The 27,720-nt window shown below is 43.8% G+C and overlaps 1 protein-coding gene across 1 annotated transcript in view; it reads left to right on the forward strand.

Annotated features, from left to right (window-relative positions):
• The window catches only part of ALA3 (aminophospholipid ATPase 3), a 64,084-nt gene extending 41,304 nt beyond the window's left edge, over positions 1-22,780 (forward strand). The window contains exons 11-26 of the mRNA XM_086510784.1: positions 16,847-16,931; positions 17,031-17,108; positions 17,199-17,315; positions 17,387-17,536; positions 17,615-17,716; positions 18,922-19,064; positions 19,159-19,260; positions 19,388-19,451; positions 19,550-19,762; positions 20,294-20,459; positions 20,573-20,652; positions 20,745-21,206; positions 21,285-21,452; positions 21,537-21,899; positions 21,986-22,092; positions 22,199-22,780. Coding sequence (XP_086366910.1) covers positions 16,847-16,931; positions 17,031-17,108; positions 17,199-17,315; positions 17,387-17,536; positions 17,615-17,716; positions 18,922-19,064; positions 19,159-19,260; positions 19,388-19,451; positions 19,550-19,762; positions 20,294-20,459; positions 20,573-20,652; positions 20,745-21,206; positions 21,285-21,452; positions 21,537-21,899; positions 21,986-22,092; positions 22,199-22,526 — 2,728 coding nt within the window. The 3' untranslated portion in view covers positions 22,527-22,780. The remainder of the gene's footprint in view (positions 1-16,846; positions 16,932-17,030; positions 17,109-17,198; positions 17,316-17,386; positions 17,537-17,614; positions 17,717-18,921; positions 19,065-19,158; positions 19,261-19,387; positions 19,452-19,549; positions 19,763-20,293; positions 20,460-20,572; positions 20,653-20,744; positions 21,207-21,284; positions 21,453-21,536; positions 21,900-21,985; positions 22,093-22,198) is intronic.
• The last annotated feature ends 4,940 nt before the right edge of the window (positions 22,781-27,720 follow it).

The raw sequence follows: 27,720 nt of genomic DNA on the forward strand, positions 1-27,720 counted from the left end.
TCTCAGTCTCCAGCTGGTGTGAGGATGTGCGAATCTGACCAATAGCACATCGTAGACCATGAGACAAATGAGTGTCCATGTAGCTTGGACGAGTCACAAACCCATCTCCCGAAAGTTGGAGAAGGTGCTCTTTGTAGAAAGCCATCTTGGTGCCCAACTCTTGCATCGACTCTACCCATGTCCTTCTGGTGTCCAACTGTATAAGATCCTGCCGAATGAGTAGTGATCTCCTTCCGTGTGACTGGTAGGGAGGTGCATCCAGGGAATACTGAAAGGGAGGCAATCTATCCATGCTGAGACCATGCCTCTGAAACCATGAGGTCATCTGCGCATACCAACATGATGCATCTCCCTGCATCGCTAACTGTCTAGAGGACTCAAGAGCCAATCTAGTATATCTGCCTCTATGTGTATCCCATAGACTGTGCATAAAGGACACTGATCTGGTAAGAGCGTCAATCTCTATAGGAGGGGCGGCTACCTCAGCTCGAATAATCGCATGTGGTACGGAGGCCTTGGCTCTAATCATCCGGGATATCATAAATACCAAGGGTCTCTCCATGTTCCTCCAACTGTCCTGATTCACAGATGGTCCCCACACTTGGACCCCATAAAGCATAGCTGAAGCAACCAAAGTATCAAAGAGCCATAACTTTGTTCGTGGTTCTTGAAACTGAACCTGCGAACACATCCTCTCTAGCCCTCCCAATGCCGCATAGGCTCTGGACAGTCTAGTCTCTGTTGCTCTCCTCAGAGTAAACCTCGGTCCCGTGAATACCACCCCCAGATATGTATATTCATCTATGTACTCCACAGTGTCTTGACCATATACGAATGCAGGTGTCGATCTCTTGACCCACTGTGGTGTGGTGTTAAACACCATAACCTTGGTTTTACCAAGGTTCACAGACAGTCCACTATCCTCTGCAAAGTTGTGCAATGCATCCAAATGTCTCTGCATGCCCTCTGGCGACTCTGATATCAACAGAATGTCATCAGCATATAATAATAAAGGGATCCATGTCCCTGCTAGCTGAGTGCCTCTGTCACCCTCTCTGTCAATGTAGTCAGAGACCTCATCTACATACATACCAAAAAGTGTAGGGGACAAAGGACACCCCTGTTTCACTCCAATAGTGGAATGAACAATGTCAGAAATCCCCTCGGGAGTGCGTACCTGGCCAGTCACTGAGCTGTATAAAGCATAGTTACCAGGGAACGTCCCCTAGCCCCCGTTCCGGCGTTCCGGGGGGCAATTCTCTTCCCGAACGTTCCGGAACGTCCCGGAATGTCTGACATTCCGGGTGGCCAATGCAAACCGGAACGGCCGTTCCGGAACGTTCCGAAACGCCCCCGGACCGTTCCGGAATGCCCCTGGAACGGCCAACGGTTACAAACAAATTTGGCAAAAATTGAAAAAATTGAAGTAAATGTTTGGGCTTCTTTTGAAAGTGTGCAAGGCCTCAAGGACTCATAAAATGCACCCCCCTTCCCCTTTCTCTTCACAAGCTAATCCTCAAGGCTCAAGCTCTCCCTCTCACTCTCAAGATCTCTCCCTCTCAAGACTCACTCTCTCAAGGCTCAAGGCTTCAAGCCTTCAAGCTCTCTTCCTCTCCCTCCCACTCTCTCAAATCTCTCCCTCTCCCTCTCTCTCTCTCTCTCTCTCTCTCTCTCTCTCTCTCTCTCTCTCTCTCACTCACACATCATCTAGTCATAGCAAGGTTGAATGGTCTTCAAAACGAGTTTTTTGTGAGTATTAGAGTCAAAGCACTCTAATACTCCTTGTATTTAAACACAAGGAGCTAAAAATTGCACTATTTGGGTGTTTTTTATACCTCTTGTTCCGCGACGTTCCCGTTCTGGACCCCTAGGCGTTCCCCCGTTCCGCGGGGATCCCGTTGCCGTTCCCGTTCCGCGTTCCGGGTAACTATGGTATAAAGCCATGATCCCCCATATGATCTCTGTGGGTACTCCCAACTTCAGTAGCCTGTGCATCAATCTGGCCCTCGGCACTGTGTCAAATGCTTTGCGGAAGTCCACAAAGCAGCAATACATCCGTCTCCCATGAGCCCGACCCTCCTCAATAATGGCTCTGAGTGTAAGAATATGGTCCAAAGTGGAGAAACCCCTCCTGAATCTAGCCTGTCCTGCTGCTCGTATGCCCTCATTTTCTGCCCATTTACTTAGTTGCTGTTCAAGAATGGATGCATACAACTGTGCCAATGTGTGCCCTATCATAATAGTACGGTAGTTCCGTGGCACTGTGGGGTCCCTTGCCTTGAAGAGAGGTACAATAGTAGATAATCTCCAGGACTCGGGTAGTCCCTCACACATGACACGGTTAAACAACTGTGCAAGAACCTTTGACAGTAAATCTCTAGCATGTATCAAGTGCTTTGCCACCAAACCATCATGATCATATGCTCTCCTAGTCCTCATCCTGTCAATGGCGTTTTTCACCATCTTAGTGGTAAAGAAGGTACTAGTGGGCTGGACATGGCTCTAGAGGGTCTGGTAATGGTGGTTGCCCGAGTACTGTATATAATGATGTTGCATACTATTGGACCCATGTCTATACCCCATTTAGAAAATGCACGTGCTCCCATCATAGGTTGCAGTGGCATATTATCCATGAGAGGTAATCACTGGAGGAGGTGAGTGCTCACGAAAGAGATGCCAGGCCTCACCTGAATCTCGACTCAAAAAGAGCTGATACAAATCACGTTTTATCTGGGCTAAAAAGGCCCGCTTCTTCCGTCGCACTAAACGCCGAAGAGCATTCCGAGACTGTCTATATGTAATGACTCCAAGTCTCATCTCTCTGCATTCCTCATCATACCAACTATTCTGAGGCATGTTCCCAGAACGCCTTCTCTGATCTGGTTGAGTGTGTGGGTATGCCTCTGCTGCTGCCCCGTGCAAGATCTCCGTCAATAAAGTGGTGATCTCCTCCACTGTATATACAGGCGTGGCTGCCCACATCCGTCTGTAAATCTCTTCCACAAACTGAATCCGTCTCTGGTGTAAAAGTATACCGTGTGTGTGCAATTCTCCGTGGTGTTTGAGAGACACTATACTGGAAAGAGACTGAAAAAGTCAGGAGAGCATGGTCCACTGCTACTCCAATAGGCCTAGGGCCCACACTGAAATCCTGAATATTAGAGATGAAGCTCGGTGAAGTCATGACATAGTCTACTGGACTGGCCCCATGTCTGTGTGGAAAGCATGTGAATCCCCAAGACGAAGGAAAAATCTCTAGACCATTAAGTATGGCCAGACCATGCGTAGTCGCCATCTCTATGAGATATCTCCCATACTCTGTGTGCTCTCTATCCTGTGAGTGTCTGCCAAGCCCCATCTCCGATATATCCATCTCTCTAAGCATCTCCTCCGAGGTATCATAAAATACCGTTTGGGACTTGGCCGTCCTGGCATTAAAGTCACCCAAGAGAATGATATCTCCATCTCTAGAGAACTCCCATATGTCATCATCAAGTATAGAGAAAGGGGATTGCCCTCTAGGTGAGGTATAGACTGATGTGCTAGGGGGAAAGTAACATATAGCAATGTATAAGAATCTGCCTGTCTCAGCTCTCAGTCTCACCCACATGTATCTTGCCTGTTCATCTCTCCGGACAATCTGTAATAGCGGCTGCAACTCCTCCTTGAATAAAACTGCTACCCCTCCTAAACCTCGACTCCCATGCTGGGATCTAGCGTCTGGCCGACAAGCTGTCTCCCATAAATAACCAGTCACACTTGGCATTAACTGTCCAGATTTTTGATGTGTCTTTGAGTAAAAGACAATGTCTTTATCTCTGAAGCTATCCTCAAAGGCACCCACATCCAGCCTATATGATCCATTACAATTCCATGCCGCCATCCGGAGTGTGGTTCCATATGTCTCGCACCGTCATGTTGTGCGTTTTTCCAAAACCACTACTTTCCCTCCTCTATAAAAGGCAATTTTTCCCTTCTCCCTTGCTGCCTTGATCTCTGGCATCAACTCTTGCATATGTGCTATTTGTGCTAAAGTAAGGTCATCCCCCATAAATATTCCAGTTTTCTTAAGTGCCGGTCTCTTCTTCAAGAATTCCTTCCTTGTTTCCAAAGTCGGGAAACGCAAAATAAGTGCTTTCTCTTTGACGTTTCCCTTCTCATCCACTCCTTTCTTTCCTACTCTCCAAGCACCTGTGTGCATAGGTTCCGGCATGCCCATGCGCTGCAAAAGTTCCTTCACTTCGTCTTCTACATTTTCGGTGTCTTTGATACCAGTAATACGCACATGGAGGGCTCAAGTCCTCCTCTTCTGTTCTTCGTCAATGGTCATATTGATGATGGTAGAAGTGTGTGCGGCTTCTGGCATCCGGGCCTCCCCTTTCTTTGCACCTTCAATCCATTTTTCTGCTTCGTCAACTTTCTCTAGTGTTTTAAAAAGGCGCTCCGCCCATGAGGAAGCCTCTTTCGAGTTTTGTTCTTCCCCTTCGCGCAAAGTTTTCACCTGCTCCTTAATATCTTCGAGCTCCTTTAACATCGAGGGCTGATTTCCCCCTTCCGTTTTGGGCATAATTTTGGAAGCTGCAAGTTCCCCTTTAAGCTCTTCAATCATTGCATCTTTTTCCTTCATGCACTTTTCCACATTGGTTTTCCAAGATTGAAAGCTTGCAATTGCCTCATCCAACTTTTTCTGCATAATACATTCCATTACATTCACTTCTGCCCGCATTAGAGCCTGCATCTCCCCTTTCACAGATAGATACATCTCATCATGCCTATCAAGCATCGCTTTATCTAATTCTTTCCTCATATCTGCATACATAGAATTCTTATAACTATCTGCATTTGCGTACATCTCTTTCCTGATGTCATCTCTCATAAAGCTGAGCTCAGATTTAATCATTACTTGAACCCTCTCTATCATTAAATCATCTTGGACTCTGACGGTTTTCCCTGCCCTCAGTGAGCTTGGCGAGAGTATGCTATCTCTGCTCCTCCGCTTGAAAGTCGCTTTCATTTTTTGTGGGGTGGTGAAGCCACTTGCATCACCATCCTCGGCTGGTTGGTCCATCTGAGAGAGAAGAACAAAGACTCACCAGTAGAGGTCTCGCCTCCTCCTTGGTTGGCCTCGCCTTTGTCACCAAAGTCCTCGCCCTAGCCCTGGCAGGCTGGTCTCGTCTCGTCGCCCTTGGCTCTTCTCGCCCTCGCCTTTGGTAGGCAGCTCGCCCTCGTCCTTCAAAGGTCAAGACCCTCGCCTTCACCCTTGGCCGGCAACTCGTCCTCGCCCTTGGTAGGCTCCTCGTCGACCCAGGAGCTCGACCTCTTGACACAGGACCAGCAGCTTGCCCAGGCTTAGCAGCTCGCCCTTGACCAGGTCAAGCAGCTCGCCCCTCGTCTTTCAACCAGCAGCTCGCCCCTCGCCCACCCAGTCGAGCTCGTCTCTCGTCCAAGACTAGCAGTTCGCCCTCGCCCAAGACTCTCGTCTAGCAGAGAGAGAGCTCGCCTCTCGTCCCTCGTCCAGCGGGTTGGCAGCGCGACAGCTCGCCCTCGCCTCAGCCAGTGTACCCTTGCAAAGAACCTGCTCGTCCCCGCCTCAGATTCCTGCTCGCCAAGAACCTGCTCGCCCTCGTCTCAGCCAGCACGCCCTCGCCAAGAACCAAGAACCTGCTCGCCCTAGAGAGAGAGAGAGAGAGAGAGAGAGAGAGAGAGAGAGAGAGAGAGAGAGAGAGAGAGAGAGAGAGAGAGAGAGAGAGAGAGAGAGAGAGAGAGAGAATTACATTGCTTTTTATTTCACAAGACTCAAGAGAGCTTGTGTGAGATAGAGAGAGAACACTTTGCTTTTGATTTGGAAGCTTTTGGGGCTCTGCTTTTTGGCAACCCTTGTAAAACTTTAAATAAGCGGTTTTGGGCACACTCTGCAGAGCATCTGGACGCACAGTCTGAGAGTGAAACCCTAACCGCTCTCTTGTACTTTGAACATTGATTAATACATAAAGAAATACCGAAAGGGGCGCCAGTCTTTGGGGCCAATATCTCTAGGCACGGAACTCCCCCGGGCCAGTGCAAATCTATTGTGATCTGTGAATTGTTTTGAAGTGGTTATTTGGTGCTGTCGTGATTGATTCTCGACTTGGAGTGTCCAAGTCTGTTACAGTGGTATCAGAGCACGACCGATTTCTCTTCTACGGGAAATCCGATCCCCAATTGTTTTTCCGTAGCACCTAGGGCTTCACACAAGGATCAATCGACTCCCTCTGCATCCGGAGATGCGAGCAGGGATCACAACGAAGATTCCGGTAGAGAGTATGGCCTGCCTCTGCCTACTCAGGCGGAGCAACGAGAGATGAAGCATCGTCAATTGATCGGCGATGCAACAAAGATGATGCTCAGTTTTGCGAAGGACCCGAAATTGGCAAAATATATGAGGGAGACTTCTTTTCAGGAAGTGCATGCGCAGTGGCAGAAAACCACAACACCACCCCCAAAACCCGTTCTCAAGAAACCTTCTGATCACAAGCAATATTTAGAGACGGAATTAGATGACGTGGTTGATGCACGGATTGCTCAACTTTTTGACGCGCAGAAGAAAGCTAAAAAGCACGGCAAAAAGCAGAAGAAAGGAACTTACGTCCCAGGTTATTTGGGTCGTCAATCGACATTTGACAAAGGAAAGAAACAGAAGAAGCGTGTTCGCTTTGAAGGAGTACCCAGTTCTTCTTCTTCTTCTTCTTCTTCTTCTGACAGTTCTTCTAGCTCTTCAGATTCGAGCGAAGAAGACAGAAAAGGTAAAAAGCGAAGCAAGAAACAACGCTTCGAAAAGGGCAAGAAAAAGGCAAAAAAGTCTAAATCTCACCCAATGATTGACTGTTTTACAGAGGACTCGTCTACGAATAGCTCAGACTCCGATGACGGAAAATTTTATGCGAACAAGAAGAATTTTTATAAAGCCAATCAGTATGACTTTCTGAAAGATAGTCCGAGAGTTTAAGGAAGGTGGACAGTTGATCAAATTTGACACTTTCTCAGGATATAAAGATGCTTCGAAGGCTTTGTCTTTTATACAGCAGTTTGACATCGCTTTCATGGGAGGACGCTACTCAGAGCACTCCAAGATTTGGAGAGCTGCCTCTTAATTTAAGGGGAATGCTCGAACTTGGTGGTCCACGCTTCTTTTAAACAAGATTGCGCCAGTTAAATGGCTGAAATTTAAGAAGCTTCTTATTTCTTCTTGGTTGACGCAAGAGTATGAACGCACCGGGCTTTGCTATTCACTCTGGCAGTCTGACCTACCCCACCGATGAGGCCATGACACAACGAGCCGAACAGACTTCTGGGAATGAAAGTAGAAAGAGATAGAGCAATCCAGAGAAGAAGGATGCACGACCCAAGCTTACTCCTCAGGAGCGAGCTCGTTTCATTAGGGAGGGGAAGTGCTTTGGATGCGGGGAACATGGACATATCTTCGCGAAGTTTCCTAAAAAGGCATCGAAAGAACAGAATGACAAGGACGACGACAGGCCTGAGAGTCCCAGAGCAGCTAAGGAACGTGGAAGAAAAGGCAAGATGAAAACAGGACTGGTTCCAGATTGTGTGGGTACAGATCCCAACACCATGGATGAGAGTACAGAACTTTGTTGAGCTTGGGGAAAAGTGAAAGATCAAGAGGCCCTGATCTTCTTTGATAGAGGAGCCAAGGCCAACTTCATTTCACCGGAATTGGCGGCGCTGCTCGAGATCACTCCCGGTCGGATGGGACCGCTTGCGGAGGCAGTTTTAGCGGCACCCGGCAGGGGCGTAGCCATTACACGTATCATTGGCAAACTTCGGTTGCATTGTTAGGGGTATTTGGGGCATGAGGACTTTTTCATAATGCCTTTGGAGGGTTGTGATGTTCTCTTAGGGATTCCCTGGTACCACAAGAACAACGCTGTGGTCGATTATCGGGCGAGGAAAGCGACATTGACTACAGAGAAGGGCAGAACCATTGTACTTGATATTAAATTGAAGGGCGAGTCTGTTCCTATTGTATCGGCTTCGGCCATTTCTAAATTAATGAAATCCAGTTTGTTTGTTTACTCGATCTTTATGAAAGAATTGAGCGATAATGATAGGACAAATAAGTCTAAACTTGATAAAGAACGCCGAGATTTTCTCCACTCTCATGCCGATTGCTTCTCAGAGGGCCTACCAGGCGAGTTACCACTTGCTCGTCCTGAAGATCATACCATTGATATGATACCTGGAAGCACACCACCGAACCGGCCACCTTACCGTGTGAGCTGAGCACAGAATGAAGAGATTATGAACCAAGTGAAAGATCTCTTGGAAAAGGGTCTTGTCCAGCCTAGTACTTCACCGTATTGCTCTCCAGTGTTGTTGGTTTTGAAGAAAGACGGATCGTGGAGAATGTGCATCGATTATAGAGCTCTCAACAAAACCATCAAGAACAGATTTTCGATTCTTAGGATCGATGATATACTCGACAGTTTATAGGGATCCTCGTGCTTTAGCAGGATTGATATGAAGAGTGGATATCATCAGATCAGAATCGCGCCGGGAGACGTCTACAAGACAACTTTTCGGACGACTTTTGTGTTATTTGAGTTTTTGGTGATGCCTTTTGGCTTAACCAATGCTCCTGCGACATTTAACCGGATGATGGACTGGATTTTTCGAGAGTACAGGCTATTTGTTGGCACTTTCTTTGATGACATCATTGTTTTCTCCAAGAATGAGGCAGAACACAGAGATCATCTGCTTCAGGTCTTTCATGCATTACGAGATCACAAGTTAGTGATTAATGCAAAGAAAAGTGAATTTTTCCTACCAAAGATACACTTTTTGGGACACATTGTCTCAACAGCAGGAGTGCAAATGGATCCGGCCAAGATAGAGACTATACGTGATTGGACCGATTTGAAGAATGTCCATGAAGTTAGAAGCTTATTGGGACTGTGTTCGTACTACAGGTGGTTCATTCGAAAGTTTGCAGAGGTTGCTTCTCCTTAGCATATCTTGACATAGAAAGGAGTCCCTTTCTCGTGGGGATCCACAGAGGTGACTGCCTTTCAGACATTGAAAGAGAAATTGACTATGGGACCAGTTTTGACTTTGCCTGACTTGCAGAAGTCATTTGAAGTATATTGTGATGCTTGTGGTCCTAGTTTGGGTGCGGTCTTAATGCAAGAAGGCCATGTCATTGCTTACGAGAGCCGATTGTTCTCAAGGCCGGAGATGACAGGACAGATTTATGAGAAAGAGCTTTTGGCGGTTATCCATGCTCTTACTCAGTGGCGACATTACCTACTCGGAGCGGAGTTTACTGTCTTTACAGACCATCAGAGTTTGCGCTACGTCTTGTCGCAGAAGTAGCTTTCGGAAAAGCAGATGGGGTGGGCGAACATCTTGTCACAGTTTCACTTCCAGATTGTCTATGTGTAGGGACAGAAGAATGTGGTGGCAAATGCTTTGTCTCGGAAGCTGTTGGTTCTGGCTATTTCCGCGATACATCATAGGAGCTTCGAGGGTATGGTCGACCAGTATGCCACAGATACAGATTTTGGAGATGTTTTCACACGGATATGGGATGGGAAGACAGTAGCGGGATACTCCCTTCGGGAAGGCTACTTCATGAGAAAAACCATGTTGTGTGTTACACAGCCGTTGAGGGAAAAGGTTATGATTGAATGCCATTGTCCACCTTTTACGGGTCACCGCGGCATTGCTACCACCATGAAAGGGGTAGAGAGATACTTCTTTTGGCCGAGACTCAAAAAGGATGTGGAAGAGTTTGTGCGTAGTTGCTTAGTATGCCAGAAAGTCAAGTTTGACGGGCATAAAGCACAGGGATTGTTGCAGCCTTTACCCATACCCACCCGTCCCTGGGAAAGTATTGCAATGGATTTCATTTTTGATCTCGCGAGAACACAGAGTGGTCACGATGGTATCTGGATTGTTATTGACAGATTTAGCAAGCAGGCTGGTTTCATTTGAGTGAAGAAAACAGTCAAGCTGGATCACTTAGCGAGATTGTTTGTGGCCCATATCTTTAGATTACATGGCATGCTGAGACGATTGTCTCCGACAGAGACCCCAGATTTTACGAGTTTGTTTTGGAAGGCAATTTGGGAGAACATTGGCACGCGGTTGTAGTTCTCGTCATCGTTCCACCCGCAGATTGATGGGCAATATGAGATTCCAAATTCAGTGGTTCTAGATTTATTGAAGTCTTATATCTTAGATCAGAAGACTCAATGGGAAAAGTACCTATGTTTGGTGGAATTTGCCTACAATAACACGATACACTCTTCGACGGGGAAGGCGCCATTTGAGATTGTTGAAGGTGCTGCGAAGGTTCCACCCTTCCTAAGCAAGAGAGATAAGATCTTTGAAGCGGATGAATATATGCGAGACTTAGATACGGCTTTTGCCAAGGTTCGCGAGACTTTGCAGAAATCTCAAGAACGACAGAAAAAGGCAGCGGATCGCCATCGTTGCGACTTGAAATTGAAGGAGGATGATTGGGTGCTCTTACGTTTTGAGAAGGCACGCTTGAGAAAGAAAATGGGAAAGGAGAGGCTTTTTCCAAAGCTTAGTATGCGATACTACGGACCTTTCCAGATCACTGAAAAGATAAATGATGTCTCCTTCCGACTGAAACTGCTAAATACTTGGAGGATTCACAATGCATTTCATGTGAGTCTCTTGAAACCTTTTAAAGGTGATGTGCCTGATGATAAGGAGCCTGATGAGCAACCCGAAGTGGAAGAAAACGAGGAGATCCTTGTTCCTGAACAGATTTTGGCACATAAGAATACGAAGAATAAAGGTAAAGTCCGAAGGCGGTTCTTGGTTAAGTTCAAGAACTATCCTGCATTGGATGCGAAGTGGATGGAGGAGGAGGACCTAGCAGATACTCCTCAGATTGTGAAACTTTACCTCGATGCTTTTGGTTTAGCATAGTCTACTCCAAATGGAACCCATAATTCAGCTTGGCTGGAGATTTGGTGCAGTGGGATGCACAAGAGGGGAGTCACTCTGCTCCTTTGTCAACAGATGCCTTGATTTAGATACTAGAGTCATTGATGTCTCTTTGAGCTTCAGGGATACTGAAAGCTGACAGTATTTTGCTGGATGACTTTATGAAATGGAATTCTTGATTATGATACTGATTTGTTCTTGACTTCTTTTAACTGCAGGAACTGATAGACGTAATGACTGCAGCATTTTGGTCTGATTGATCTCGAATAGACATGGTGGCAATAGGGGTTAATCGATGAGGTCCCGATTGGATCTAGATGCGATTGCTAGCTACATTGTCGATAAATCATGGTCTAAGATCCAAATGAATGTTGAATGTCCTGTGATGTGACTGTCGATTGGTACATGTGCTAGATGTGTGTTCCTAGTACGTAGGTACTAATAGTTAGTGTCTGCTAAGACGGTTTATGGCCTCTGTCTATTTTGCAGGGGTAATCGAGGGCGATAACAATGCTTTCAAGAGGGGGGTATGTCACAAAGTGATGACGTGGTTACTTGTTTGCAGAAACCCTAAAACCCGCAAACCCTAATTTTTGCCAAAAACCCTAATATGCAAAAACCCTAATTCTGGAAACCCTAACTCTTAGACTCTACAGAGCATCTGGACGTAGAGTCTGAGAGTGAAACCCTAACCGCTCTCTTGTACTTTGAACATTGATTAATACATAAAGAAATACCGAAAGGGGTGCCAGTCTTTGGGGCCAATATCTCTAGGCACGGAACTCCGCCGGGCCAGTGCAAATGTATTGTGATCTGTGAATTGTTTTGAAGTGGTTATTTGGTGCTGTCGTGATTGATTCTTGACTTGGAGTGTCCAAGTCTGTTACACAATCAAACCGGCAATCAAGAAACCAATCCTATTCCGAGGATGTTCACTGAAGAAGAACTCAATGTTATTGTCGAGACCTGAATCAATCATCTTCTAGACACGAAGAAGCATCGAAAGGAATTGAAGAAGCGCAACAAGGAGACTGAAAAGATACAAAGTCTTCTGATGTTGACTTTTATCAATGGGTACCATCTGCTTAGTTTGATTCATTAGTGCTTGGTACTTCTGTCATTGAATCTCGTAAAAAAGTTTCGTGTTCTTTCTTTGAATTTGGGGATTCCGACGAATCCAACCTTATCCGAGAAATCATGAATGATTTTAAGGATGTCTTTCTTGATGATCTACCTCTTGGCTTGCCGCCTTCGAGGGGAGTACATCATGGCATCGAGTTGGTGGCTGGTAGTCAGCCCTTCTCAAGGCAACCCTATCGGTTTAGTAAAACTGAGGAGGATGAGATTCAGCGGCAGTTGAAAGATTATCTCGATAGGGGTTTTGTTCGGCCATGTAGATCCCCGTGGGGAGCGCCAGTGTTACTTTCTCGAAAGAAGGATAACACTATGCGCTTTCGCGTGGATTACAAGGGGTTCAATAAGCTCACTCTCAAGAATAAGTATCTGCTCCCACATATGGACGATCTAATAGATTGGTTCCATGGAGCGTTGTATTTAAAGATAGACCTGCGATCAGGCTATCATTAGATACGGATCAAATTGGAAGATATTCCTAAGACCGGTTTCCATACGCGTGATGGTCACTATGAGTTTTTGGTCTTGCCTTTTGGTTTGACCAATGCTCCAGCTACGTTTTAGCAGATGATGAATGATCTGCTGAGACCGTTTCTAGAGAACTTCGTTGTTGTATTTCTCGATGACATTTTGATCTACAGCCAAAGTTTGTCTAAGCACTTAGTGCATATACGCGTTGTTCTCGACGTACTGAGAACTGAGAAGCTTTATGCTAAGGCCTCAAAGTGTAAATTCTTCAAGAAAGAGCTTCTGTACTTGGGTCACATCATTACCCGTGATGGTATTCGCGTTGACCTCGAAAAGTTGGATAAAGTGCGAAATTGGCCCATTCTGAAGAATGTGCGCCAAGTAAAGTCCTTTTTAGGCTTTACAAGACTCTTTCGCAAATTTATCAAGGATTACTTTGAAGTTGCTGCTCCGCTTATGCAACTTTTAAGAGGAGGGGTGAAAGGGCCGAAGACTTCGGGTCCTCACCGTAAAGATAATCCCCCTGTTGTTTGGAATGAGCGTCTCGATGAGAGCTTTCGGACACTACAGCACTTGGTGGCTACTGCGACAATATTGCACATTGTGGATCCTAGCAAACCGTTTGTGGTTGAAACGGATGCTAGTGATTATGCCATTGGTGCGGCGTTATACCGGGATAGACGTCTTGTTGCGTTTGAAAGTAAGAAACTTTTTGACGCTGAGATGCGTTATCCAATGTATGAGAAGGAGCTTTATGCCGTAGTCCACGCCTTGAGGAAATAGCGACACTACTTGTATGGCTCTACATTTGTTGCATGGACAGATCATCACTCTTTGCGCCATGTCCGTGATCAGGGTGATCTCAGAGGCCGGAAGGCTAGATGGGTTGAGCTTATGCAAGAGTTTGACTTTGAGATCCGTCATAGAAAAGGATCCAGTAATCGAGTTGCCTATGCACTCAGGAAGATCCCTGAGGTTAATGCCTTGTCTATGGCTGAAATCTCTCTCTCTCCGAGGGCTATGTCGTTTTGATAGCCATTTTGGCAAGATATGGAATAAGGTCGAAGCGGGGCATGACTCGTGTACAGGCTTGGGTGGTTCGGAGACCCAAGTGAGTCGTGCTGGAGAGATGAGACAGCGACAATATTCCATTAGAGGTAGACTATTGTTCAGAAATGGAAAAGTTTGCATCCCGGAAATCGACGAGGTTCGAGAAAGGATTTTGTGTGAATGCCACGATGTTCCTAGCACTCGGCACCTAGGCATCCAAAGAACTTTGGCTTTGGTCAAGTGATATTTCTATTGGCCAAGGATGCGCTCTTACATAAAGAGCTATGTGAAGAGATGCGCTCAATGTCAGGTCCATAAGGCAGAGCGTCTTAAGAAAGCTGGCTTGCTACATCCATTGGAAATCCGAGATGCCAAGTGGCAAAGTATTTCCATGGACTTCATCGTTGGATTGCCAGATACTAGTCAGGGCAATGGTGCCATTTGGGTTGTTGTCGATAGACTTACAAAAATGGCAAAATTTATACCAATGAAGTCTACTTTACAAGTTGTATGGTCTGCCAGACTGAGAGGATGAATCAGACGTTAGAGGACATGTTGAGGGCCTATGTCTCTCACCGGCGGTCTGATTGAGAAAGGTATCTTCCACAATTAGAGTTTGCCTACAATAGTAGCAAGCATTCTGCTACTGGATTTAGCCCATTCATGTTGATGTATGGATTTGAGCCTAAATCCCCGATTGCTATTGGCTTAGAGAAAGTCAAGGAACACCAAGCTCGTGATTTCCTATATGACATGCAAGAAATGCTTGAATTGGCTAAGGATAGTATAAGAACGGCTCGTGATCGAGTCATTACTTATGCTAATCAAAAGAGATCTCCAAGGACTCTAGATGTGGGACAATGGGTCTATCTGAAGATACCCAAGGATTCCAAGACTATGTGAAAGGGAAAGCATTATAAGCTTTCAACTAGATATTGTGGTCCATTCTTGGTCACAGAAAATTGGCCAAGTTGCCTATAAATTGGCTCTTCCTTCGGATGTCAGTGTACATCCAGTGTTTCGTGTCAGCCGCCTTAAAGTAAAATTGGGCGAAGCCGACGTTGTTGTGCCTATCGAGGAAAATGTATGACAAGATATGCAAACTGAGTATATTCCACGAGAACCAGAGGTAGTTTTAGATCATTGTATCCGTCAATCGCGCCAAAGGGCTTATCACGAGTACTTAATCAAATGGAAGGGTCAATCTGAAAGGTTTGCTACTTGGGAACCAGTTAGAGCTTTGAAAGCTCAATATCCCCACTTCATTGATGAGAACATCAATGGTTCTTAAGGGGGAAAGTATGTTATGTCCCGCTCGTAGGAGAGGGGATCTAGCCTAGACGCCGTCGAGATGGGCACCAGTGTCCGGACGGACGTAGTGTAAACCCGGCCAGTGTGGCCGGCCGTTATTATAAAAGGGAGGCCAAGGCCTCATTTGCAGTTATCGACCCCCACTGGCAGAGTGCCAGTGGTTAGCCCGCGAGGCTAGGAGTGCGCGAGGTCACCTCGAGGAGGTGAGGCTGGGTGGTATGGGACGCCCAGTCTTACAGGTGCATGCCTACGTCCTCGGACGTTGGCCCTAGCACGGGGGAGCCTCCGGATGGTGGCTATGGTCGGGTGGTTCGTCCGATGCGTGTCTGTAGGCGGTCCGTGTAGCTAGGAGATCCACTCCCTGTGTTCGTTTGAGTGGTGAAAAAACCTAATGCATAGCTTGGAAATTAACTCCTTGTCCATTTAATCCAACAGTTGGGCTTTGAAAGGTGGCTGGCTGAATTGGTAAAGCCTGTGGAATAGGCGTCCAACCACCTATTTGTGGACAGAAGGAATTTGTCTTGGAACCCCGATTGACTTTGCAACATGCGAGTGCTTCGTGCCATGCTGAGACGCGTAAGGAACTTGGGCTTGAGCCTCGACGGGCTCTACTGCAAGAGAAAGTTGCTTTGTCTGCTGTGACGTTGGTGGAGCTTGTAGAAATTCCATAAACCTGGGGTTTTGCACCAATTGAGAAAACACATTCACAGCAGCAACCGATTGTGTCCGGAACGCATCCTTGTTTAGTCATAAACCCTTGAATTTGTTTGTGGAGCATTCACATCGACAAACGGTATAGACAGTGGTGGCCGTGAACTCTCGCCAACCTCAACACTAGAGGAATAGCCTGTATGTCCTATGAAGAGGAGCCCTCTTCTCTGGTGTCATTCGCTTTGTCAGCCATAGTGTAATTCCAAGTTCTTTCTTGTTGTCTTCACTTAAAACCAACCAAGGCTCACTTCTCAAGGAAAAAGTGATTCTGTCCCAATGACAGAACCATGAAACCGGCCCGTAGACTGGCTAGAGGGAGGTAAACTTTAGCTTTCACCGTATTTTTAACTTTAAGACACGAAGCAAATACTCGAATTGTTTAGATTGCAGTTATCTCTGTGTTTTTGTTCGATCCCTTGCTGGAAGTGATTACACTACACCCTAGTCTAGACTGTTTGACTGGGTGAACCTATTTGTGATGCTGATCATTGACGTGATGACTTTTGGACGTGCAATTTGGCAAGAAGTGGACGAGTGATTGGCTTGGTGGCTTAGCACCTACGGGGTCTATCATCGGCCACAACCTACAGCGTCTACCTCATCTACTCAATAGCTGTGGAAAATATGTTAAATCATTGTATATATTACTTCAGAGATATCAGTTGGGACTGGCTGTTTCTGGTCTATCATTGAGTCTTGTGTTTTTGAACCGAGAGTCGCTACCACTAGCACAGTCTCCATTCCACAATTGAGCCTCTACGTGTGCATTGTATCCTAATAGTCCTTGGTCTGGAGCTGAGTGGGCTGCCTGCCAGTCAGTGTAGATGGTACGTTGTTAGTACAGAAGTTCAGCTGAGCATTGAGTTTACTGTGTTCCTTCAGTTTCAGTGTCGTTGTTATTACATCGTGCCAGATGGCACTAGTATTTAAATTGGAGTTTAGCAGCTCGCATGTCGATTAGCATGGATTATTGTCTACACGGGTGCAAGACGTTCAATTGAGATAAGGAATGGTCAGCCCATTTGGGTGTCTCCAGCTCAGTGGCTTGTGGTTCAACCTGCAACTACATTTGGTTGGAGAAGCTAGATGTATCTCAGAGTTTCTTTTAGCTTTTTGTCTCCAAGTCATCTAGTTATTCTTCTGTTTCAACTTTATTGATGTTTGCAACCAGACATTAAGATTTCTGTATGAACAGTGGAATCTTTATCAATCGCAAGTACTGGTATTTGGGCCTTACTTCTGATGTCGAGGACCAATTCAACCCAGGAAACCGATTCTTGGTACCTTTTTTCCACTTTGACAGAGGAATTTTCATACCATTTGTCTTGAAGGAGGGAGTTTAGAGTTTTCAACTGTTAGCTTTCTTTACATCTGGACAGGTGGCATCTCTTGCATTTCTCACGTTTGTGACACTCTTCTCTCCCATTATTCCAATCTCCCTATATGTATCCATAGAGGTAAAATTTGCCATGTAAATCTCTGGTTGAAAGGCAGAAAGTATTCTTTGTCTCTGAAAATTGACACTTTGTATGTGGAGTTGACGTCAGATGATAAAGTTTATTCAAGTCACTCAATTTATCAACAAGGATCTGAGAATGTATCATAAAGACACAAAGACTCCGGCGCTTGCTCGAACATCAAACCTGAATGAAGAGCTTGGACAGGTTTGTGCTGTTGAATTGTTAGTTTGCAGAGTCATTTTGAGGTTTCTTTGATTCTATGTTACATGTGTCAGGTGGAGTATATATTTTCAGATAAGACTGGGACTCTTACACGAAATTTAATGGAGTTTTTCAAGTGCTCAATTGGTGGGGTCATGTATGGTACGGGAGTCACTGAAATTGAGAAGGGTGCTGCTCGTCGGAATGGAACCAGCATGGAAGAGGTAATTTGTTTGAAAGTTTTCATTTTAGAATCCATAATTCTCTGTCAAGGCTAAGATAGGCCCAGTGTACTCTTTCAGGTGGAGAGCTCTAAAGATTTTCATGAGAAGTACTTCAACTTTGAAGATGATAAACTCATGAAAGGGGCATGGAGACAGGAAGGGAGCCCAGAATTGTGTAAGGTGTTACACGGAAGAACTCAAAATTTGTACCCTGGTTTTGAGTCCTTTCAAAGATCGTTTCTGCTTGATTGGTGCCTTACAGCAATGTTGAAAAAATTTGGTCTGGTGTATTTGTAAAGGAGTTTCCGGATTTTACATTTCTTATTCCTCTTTTTTTTTTGTCATGGGGATAGAGATGGGTACTGTGGCTCACTCTTACACATGCAAACTTATTAGCTTAACCAGTTCTAGGCATTCCAAGCAACTCAAACCTTGTCAATAATCAAATATGCAACCGGAGGTGTTGATAATGGCAGTTTAGGGCACTGATTCTCTCGTGCAAGAGCATCCTGCTCCACTATCTCTTCTCTCCCCCTTCACTCTCTTGTTCACTTTACTCTGTTCTGTTATTCTGAAGTGCTAAAGTTGATTCATGTCTTGCAGATGCTGATAGTTACACATTAGGTACATTGGGTGGTTCTAGTTAAATAGAAATCAGAGATGAGGATGCGTCTGGTTGGAAACACTGTTGTACTGTTGCCAATAGATTTCCCTAGGTTGCTTTCCAGGATGAAACCTCTTGCTAGGGAGGATTGCCCGGGGGGGGCGGGGGTGGGGGGGTGGGGATCATGGATGTAACGCTTTCTGTGCCGGTGGCAGAGCTTGACTAAGCTTTGAGTCCGCATTTTGGAGGGCAGGTGGTGAGCATGTTGGCAGCGGGTAGTTGGGCAGTGTTATGTGCTTCCACAGAAAAAAGTTGAAAGTCTTGTCACCAAGCTCAGGAGTCAATATGTAGTTCTCAAAACTAATATCATATTATACTGTGCCCAACTCTTGTACTTTAATCATTGAAAAGGGATTGGCTTATGGAACGTTCAAATCTTGCCAACAAATTTTCTTGTTGCAACTATTCACAAGAATAGAAGTCAGATACGATAAGTTCGTGTTTTGATGGTTTCATATATTGCTGTCAACTTCTCTGTCTGATGCTGATTTACAGCAGGAAGAGCAAAGAGCGTAACTTTGTAAATTAAATATTTCAAATAGGCATTTCTTCGACCCTTATAAGAATGACCATCAATTCTATGTATACACTAGCACATGTACATGTGCATACACCAAGACAGATATCAACGCAAAAGCACTTGTAACCACTTTTTGCATACTTTGGGAGAAAATCCAATAAACGATTTGCTAAGTGTTCTTGGAATGCAATATACATGCAGGAGTTCTTTAGATGCCTTGCTATCTGTCATACTGTACTACCAGAAGGGGATGAGTTGCCGGACAAGATTACTTATCAGGCTGCTTCGCCTGATGAAGCTGCTTTAGTAACAGCGGCAAAAATGTTTGGCTTTTTCTTCTTCAGGTATTACAAAGCAGTTCTGTTTGGAGCGAAGTGAACTTTTCATTACACACCTCTAATGTTGCAATTCAACTTGAGAGGGTTCTGTGTGTGGCAGACGCAGTCCCACAACTATTAAGGTTCGCGAGTCTCATATTGAGAAGATTGGGCGAATTCAGGATGTGGAGTATGAAATTTTGAATGTGCTTGAATTTAACAGGTAGATTCTCCGTACAGAAATTGTCAATTCTTAGTCCATGACAAACTTACACAGTTTTCTGCTTTCATATATAATAAGCTTGCAAGTAACCGATTTAGTCAGGGGCTGAAAAATTTGCAATGTGCAGCACTAGGAAACGTCAGTCTGTCATCTGTCGCTATCCAAATGGCCGTCTAGTATTATATTGCAAGGTCAGACAAGCTGTTGCTGTACTTGTTTATTTGATTTCAGAAGATTTATTTGGTTGTACAGGTTGAAGCTTTTTTACTGATTTTTTTTGGTGTTCTAGGGTGCTGATTCTGTTATTTATGAGCGCTTGAATGATCGTGGGAACACGTTTAAAGATGTTAATCGAGATCATCTGGAGTATTTTGGATCTGCTGGGCTTCGGACACTCTGCTTAGCATACCGAGACTTGGACATCAACTTATACGAGAGTTGGAATGAGAAGTTTGTGCAAGCAAAGTCAGCTTTACGTGATCGGGAGAAGAAGCTGGATGAGGTTGGATTTTCTTTTGATGAGGGTTTCTTAGATGTGGATGCTTTGTAGATTCTGCTGGCAGTCATTCAAGCTAACACCCTTTTCGCCTTGGGAAGGGGTATGAGTTTGGCTTTTGTTTAATTTTGGAAATGGGGCTAACTGTCTCGTATAGGTTCAGAATCGCCAGACAATTAGCTATGGTACATTTTATAGGTTTGCACACTACTTTTCGAGCCTCTACTGTTTTCTTTGATGCCCATGTCCTGCAATCAACTTGGGTTGAACCATACTTATAAGAACTTCTGCATGTGGACCCTCATGCAGGGAATTTCATTAGCTTGTAGCTCCGTCTAAATCTTTAATTTTCTTCAAAAGGGTTGGAATGTCATTGATGATTGGGCAGTGTGTGAACCAGGAAGATCTATGTACCTTGCTCCAAATTCATAGCTCATTCTTTTTCATTTTTTGGGATGAATTGAAATGTTCATGTGATGGAAAGCACAGATGGCTATGATAGTCCTTGAGTAGTGCTTTTTCTTTTGTTATCTGCAGGTTGCAGAGCTGATAGAGAGGGATCTTGTTCTTCTTGGATGCACAGCCATAGAAGATAAGTTGCAGGAAGGTGTTCCTGCATGCATAGAGACCCTTGCAAAGGCAGGAATCAAAATTTGGGTTCTCACTGGAGACAAGCTGGAAACTGCCATTAATATTGCATATGGTATTAATAAAAGGCTGTATGAATGGCTGCGAATTGCAGCAACACAAAGTGTGCATGAGTTGCATATCTAGTGAGTTATGGTCCTATTCTAATGAATCACTTTTGTTAATCAGCTTGCAGTCTTATCAATAATGGCATGAAGCAATTTATCATAAACTCGGATACGAAGGAAATTAGAGAAGTAGAAGACAGGGTATGTATAGCTAGTGTTGCATTGTGGTATTGTCCTTACTGGCCCATAGGATTGAGATCTGTTGACATTTTGGAATTGTTTTCTATGGTCAGGGTGATCCTATAGAGACAGCGCAGATGATTGAGCGTATCGTTTCAAAGAAGCTACATGATTCTCTACAACAAGCCCTTGATAGTGAGCGAACACAAATGGGACTGGAATTGGCCTTGATAATAGATGGCAGATGTCTTATGCATGCACTTGATCCACAACTCCGAGGGACATTACTTAAATTGTCTATGCTATGCAAAGCTGTGGTTTGCTGTCGTGTCTCTCCACTGCAGAAAGCACAGGTTACTAGTTTAATAAAGGATGGGGCGAAAAAGATTACGTTAAGCATAGGGGATGGTGCCAATGATGTGAGCATGATTCAGGCTGCTCACATTGGTGTAGGAATAAGTGGTATGGAAGGCATGCAAGCCGTCATGGCGAGCGATTTTGCCATTGCTCAGTTCAGATTCTTGACAGAGCTACTACTAGTTCATGGCCGCCTTTCTTACATACGAATTTCGAAGGTTGTGAAGTTTTTAAATACTAAGATACGAGTAAAAATTCTATATTTTGCCTGCCTTGACATGGTATGTGGTTTACAGGTAGTTTGCTATTTCTTCTACAAGAATTTAATGTTCACTTTGACTCAGTTTTGGTTCAACCTCTACACTGGTTTCTCTGGGCAACGATTTTATGATGATTGGTATCAATCACTATATAACGTGGTCTTTACTGCTCTCCCTGTGATTATAGTGGGGATTTTTGACAAGGTAATGATATTTGCCCTAGAAATTATTTTAGTGGCTGTTTCTTTGTTTTTTAACGCAAATACATTCTGGGCTTTGAATTTTCAGGATGTAAGCATTGCAAATGCAAGAAAGTATCCTCAGCTTTATAAAGCAGGAATAGAGAATGCCTTCTTCAAGTGGAGGATCCTAATTGTTTGGGCTCTTTCTGCTGTTTATCAGTCTATCATATTGTTTTACTTTCCTGCAAAAGCTATTATGGAAGGCAAGAATGGCTCTGGTAGAATGCTGGGCCTGTGGGATGCAGGAACGATGGCTTTTACGTGTGTTGTTGTTACCGTCAATGTGCGACTACTTATGGCATGCAATTTTGTGACGAAATGGCATCTAATAAGTATCTTTGGCAGCATCCTTGCCTGGTTCATCTTTGCGTTCCTATACTCGGGAATAAGAAATCAACTTGATAGACAGGTAACCCATTTTCTGATATGGATGGACACCTGAAGAGTTGATTTTATGGGATTTATGGCTAAACTGGATCTTGCTCGTTAATGCAGGGCAATGTATATAAGGTTATTTTTATCATAATGGGCACATGGTACTTTTGGCTTCTGATTGTGTTGGTACCCATCTGTTCTCTGGCTTTGGATTTTTGCTACGAAGGGTAAGGAGGGAGTTCTCCAAGCTACAGATTTTCCTTTTCAAGGTGTTGAAAGCTTGTTGTTTTTTGCATTATATCAACTCCTTAGTGTTACTTTTGTTGAGAGCAGATTGCAGAGATGGTTTGCTCCATGTGACTATCAAATTATTCAAGAAGTTGAGAAGAGGGAAGGCAGTCCGGTGGATGGATTTTTGTTGGTCGAATCACCCCGTCTATCAGCAGAGGAGCAGACAAGCATTGCACTGGCTCAGCTTCCTCGTGAAATGTCGAGACACACTGGATACTCTTTCGACTCACCTTGTTTCGACTCATTCTTTGCATCCCAGGAGGGCGTTTCCATGTCGCACCGGTCTTATGACATTGCTCGAAGGGCTAGCATGAGAGGACCGAGGCGCCTTTCCAGTGATGCTGGACAAGATTCTCCATTGTACTTGTAACGTATTGTGCCCTTGAGATCATGTCCTCATATTCCCTTCCTTCCTCTGTCCTGACATTTTAGTTTTGTCAGGAAAGGGGGATTCATACTCCTTAGCATAGCCAGCACTAGCCTAGGTAGATATACCCAATTTATTCTTTTTGTCAGGGATAAATGTATATTCAGCTGAGTGAATAGGCTTCCTGTACCATATGCGTACACCTGTAAAGATAAATTTATTTGAACAAAAGAAAAATAATAGAAGAGTTTCAAGCATCTTTTTGTCTTTGCCTAGTCAGAGTTGTCATAAACCAGCAGATGCCTCTGCACCCTTCTCCACAAAAAGCTAATATACTTTAATTAATTTCCATACATAAACTTAAACATCAATAATGGTAATGTACCAGTGCAAGCCATAAAGGTGGTTTGAGATCTGTTATAGAGGATTGATGCAACTCAAACCACATAAGCTTATACTCGAGCAATTTGGCAATAAAACAGTTCCATTTACATCGGCAATGTTTCTTTTTTCGGTAGATGTTTCTGAATTATATGGTACATGAGACCACTCTTATCGCTCAAATGGCAGCCACACAAAATATCATCTGAAGTTTGTTGGCATTGCCTTTCAGCAGAAAGGGAGGGTGAATGCTGAGGGAGTTGAGGGAGTTTCAGCTTGTGTCAACGGAATATCCTTCAAAGATTAAGGTACTTTTTATTTTTCTCCCTCTTAAATTTGGCTTTGACATTGTCTCTGGGAATGGCACTGTAACCTAACATGGCTCATAAGGCGAGAGCAAAACGAATCAAGTGACAAGCGGAACTTTCAATTATGTGTCCATTTAATGGCCTTGCAACTAGGGATGGTGGTGTAAAACTACAATATATGTTGTTTTTGCTTTGGAACTGGAGGAAAATATGACTTGAGAAAATAAGGAGTAACAAGGTCTTGAAAAGGGGAAAACCAAAATACCCTTGCATTTTATGGAATTCCCCAAACGACCCTTGAAATCTTAATGTTGCCAAAATAACATTTTATCAATTTTTGACAGATTGCTCCAGTTTTCATGTTGTCCATTCATTTTGAGAACAGACACATATGTTCAAAGTGTTGTATGCAAAAAAATTCACCAAGAAGCTCATAAATAGTAGCCTTTCTACAAAATAACGAAGTGTTTCATCTTGAGAGCCCACATTATCTGAAAAAATTCTAGCTCAATTTTATTCCTTGAAGAGTGTAAAACAAAATGTCTTCATAGATATTTGTGAGATTGCCAAGGGGTGCTTTGGGAATTTGGAAAAGATTCAAGGGCATCTTTGGAATTTTAGGCAAAATTGGTCAAATGAGGGATATTTGGAGGGGTACTTTGGGAGTGTCAACAAATCGCAGTGGCATTTTGGTAAATTCTTCCTTTTAAAAAATAAGGAGTTACAAGTTTAGAAAGAGTGCAAGAGTTACATGAAGCTTGTGGGGTGTGAGGGTTGGCTGGTTGGATTGGTGGGCTTTTGTTGAAGGTTGAGCTTTCTCAACAAGTAGCCTTTGGGTGCTATAAGGAGTTCTCTCTCATTTATCACATGACCACAATGGTCTAGTTATTGAGCATTTATGTCACATTTGACATACACATGGCACCCTTATTGATTCACATGTTTTGTGGAGCCATATGCAATGCTTTTCTAAAGAGTTGGAGCTCTAACACTCTTGTGCTGATACTACTAGGTCAATTTGCCGTTTCATTAATTAATTAGGCCCCAAGATTCCTTCTCCCAATCTTCCCAAAGCAAATGCCCGACGTTCGCCCCAGTTCCTGCCTGCGGACTGGCTCTAGTTCCCATGAACGATTTGTTCTACTGCGGCGCTAGCATCGCCTTGCAGAGAAAATCGGCTTTGTGCTCACACCCGTCCTGCTCTCCCTGTTCTCTGCTCCAGATGCCCCCCATCGGCAACCTACACCCCTCCTCTCGCCATGCACATGTGCCAGTAGAATGTTTGCAGAATTCTTGCATTGACTCGGCTCCCACCTCTCCGTTCACTCGCGTGCCGACTCAGCGCCGTCATACAAACTCTGATTCCCCTGCTGTCCATATCCATATGCCATGCCTTCACTCCTACCTCCGCTGCCGCAATGAGATCTATTTCTCATTGCCCCTTTGGCCTCCCATACACGGGCCTTACCGTGTAGACAGACAGGAGGATAGAGACGAGGATCTGCACACGGCCTGTGCCGTCACAACAATGAGAAAGAGAGAGGCGCACACATGCGTAAAAAGAACAATTTTTTTTAATAGACTCTCTCTTTATCTCTCTCCAGCATGTGCCCTCAGCCTTGGCCAAATATTTCATCCCACTCCCTTTTGATATTAAACCAACAAAGCATCTCCGTAGATGCCACTTAATGAACCCAAAACAAGTCGTTTTGGTCTCCTACTGCACGGATATTGAAGGTTGGGGATATTACCCTCCATAGTAAATCTTGTACCATTGTGGTAGGTCACACATTGGAGTTCAATCATTAGGTAAAGGCATTGAAACATATGTCCGGGAAGTTGTGGAGTTCGATGTCTCACATATTGGAGTCAGGTATAAGTGATGCTCAATTCTTTGCAAGAGAAGACGGCTTTGCGACACCTTGTATGGTTGGAGATAATGTGCCCATTAGTACAATTTTTGGCGCACCACTCTTAAGCTATAATTACTTGATATATTGGTGGCATCACATCATTGTATGGGATACAATATGGTTGTATGCATGGTGGATGGGACATATGGACAGACCTTTGGTGGCTATCATCTCTGGGATGATTCGCATAGCCACATGGGATTGTTAGAGTGGAATTGGGAGCTACAGTGATTGTGGTTGAGGGACCTACTAGATTGACTATCATCTCTAGGATGATTCTGTGCCTGTTGTATTATGAGATGCGGTATTGATCTCTTTGTCATTTTAGCTAGGACCTCGGGCCATTTGTGTAGCGTGATCACAAGCACCCACATGCTTCTTGTACAAAGTTGAACTTGCTCTACCAAGGCCCCAATAACATGAAGGTGGATGATTTTGTTTCAGAGCACCCCCCAACACCAATGTACATATCACTTTTTAGTACATGGAACTCTGTGGGTAGAGCTACAAAGCTTAATAGATCTCAATGTCCTTGTCCCTCTTGCAAATTGCAATTAACAAAAATAGTTACCATTGCTGGATTGGGGCAATTATTAAGAAGCATAGAGAAGCTACCACAACCCCAACACCAATGTACATATCACTTTTTAGTACATGGAACTTTGTGGGTAGAGCTACAAAGCTTAATAGATCTCAATGTCCTTGTCCCTCTTGCAAATTGCAATTAACAATATAGTTACCATTGCTGGATTGGGGCCATTATTAAGAAGCATAGAGAAGCTACCACAACCTGCTTTTCAAATCACAAGAACTAGGCACTGTGTTATTTTCTTTTCAGAACGTCAATTATTGAAAGCACTGAGTTGTTGGCTTTTAGAAGCATTAGACTTGAGTCCTTGTAAAAGCAAGAGGCTAAGGTCTTATAGATTAGTGGCCTTGGGGAGTTATTTTCCTTGAGTTTTGTCAAGTGCTCCTCTCACAAATTGTATCACAAGAAATCTAGAGAAAGTAAAGAACTTGAATGTGAGACCAACCTCCTTAAAGCCTTTGGCTATGGTAGACTACCTTGTGGATGCTTGGAGAGAAACTTTAGTAACTTGTTGATATTGTAGTTTATTCTTTAGACTCCATGGTTCGAATTGCAAACTATAAGTGCGATTAGTTTGCTTGTTGGAAAAGAAAATTGCTAAGCCCTAATATCACCAAAACCAGAGGGCAATTAGGATTTATCATAAAGTGTGATCTTTCTTTGTTTAACCAATAGAGTTTTTGCAAAAATCTTTAATTCATTAATCGTGAAGTAGGCATAATGTTCCTCCTTTGTTACTCCAGAGATTACACGCTAACCGTGAGATAGATGAGTTGCTAATCACATATTATTCTTTGCTAACCTTGTTATTCTCTCTACTTTGCAAGCTTATTCATTATGACCTCAAGAGCTTCTCACTAACCGCGAGCTTATTTGCCAATGATCACAAGATTCCCTCGCTAACCTCGAGTTTCATCTTGCCAGAGGATGCCCTATCAATAAACTTGCTTCTAAAGGAAATCTTTCCATACTGTTCGAATATCTTTAATTAACCTCCTATAAGCCAAATAGTATTTTACTCAAATAGTTCCTTTCAACATGATATGAAAAGACAGGCTTGTCTATTGAGATTTTGAACAATGTTCTCAACTGTTTTAGAGATAACTGAAGCTTCTCTTACTAAGGTCAATCCATGCATCACCAATGCCAAACTGAAAATTGGAGATAAACTATGCTAATTTCCATCCATGCATTACCAATGCCACATTGAAAATTGGACTTACTAGGTTCTTTGTGGGTACATTTGTAGCCTACGCTTGAAGATGGCTGGCTACAACTTTATTTGAATTCTATTGTAGTTTGGAGATTTATCGGTGCAGCACATATGACATTGAATATTTTGGTTTTTTTATTTGGGACAATCTCTTAGACAGTTCTAGAGAAAAAGGCAAGTGAAGTGATAATACTATATTCAATTCTAAATGACTCCATGTTTACCAAAATTTAAATGGATGTTCTAATCTAATACTTAGGTAAAGAGACATGGGCATATTCTATGCATGTGATAATGTGTCTAATTAAGTAGGTACATTTTCTAATGAACATGGAACCCATTTGTGGAGAAACAATGTTTTGCATACTATACGCGTGGGTGAAAAAAAGGTGGTTAGGAAGGAATGAGAACAACATGAGGAAGCAATGAAAGTGTGTATAGAAGAAGAGTTCGATCACGTATTTTCTCATGCATACACCCCCCATATACATGTGTGCTTACCTAGCTCTATGTAGATTATCCACATATCTTCATAGCTTATTCTACACTTGGATGAGCTCAGGTAGACAAGAGAGTTAAGCTTATGCATACATTCTTCAAAGGAATAAGCAAAAAAGAGGTTTATCTCAATGGTGAGATACGTTGTAGTTCATTGCACTTGGGCGTTTCAAGAAGTTTTGAGTTTAAGCTAGCAAGTGAGCCTCAAGTGAGCCTTAAGCACAACCAACAATGCCAATGAAGTCTTTGTAGCTTGTTGTTGAGTATGCTAAGGACTATGCCTTGATCACCATCT

The sequence above is a fragment of the Adiantum capillus-veneris genome, chromosome 4 (genome assembly GCF_014529385.1).
Source record: "Adiantum capillus-veneris isolate H3 chromosome 4, ASM1452938v2, whole genome shotgun sequence".
NCBI classification, from domain to species: domain Eukaryota; kingdom Viridiplantae; phylum Streptophyta; class Polypodiopsida; order Polypodiales; family Pteridaceae; genus Adiantum; species Adiantum capillus-veneris.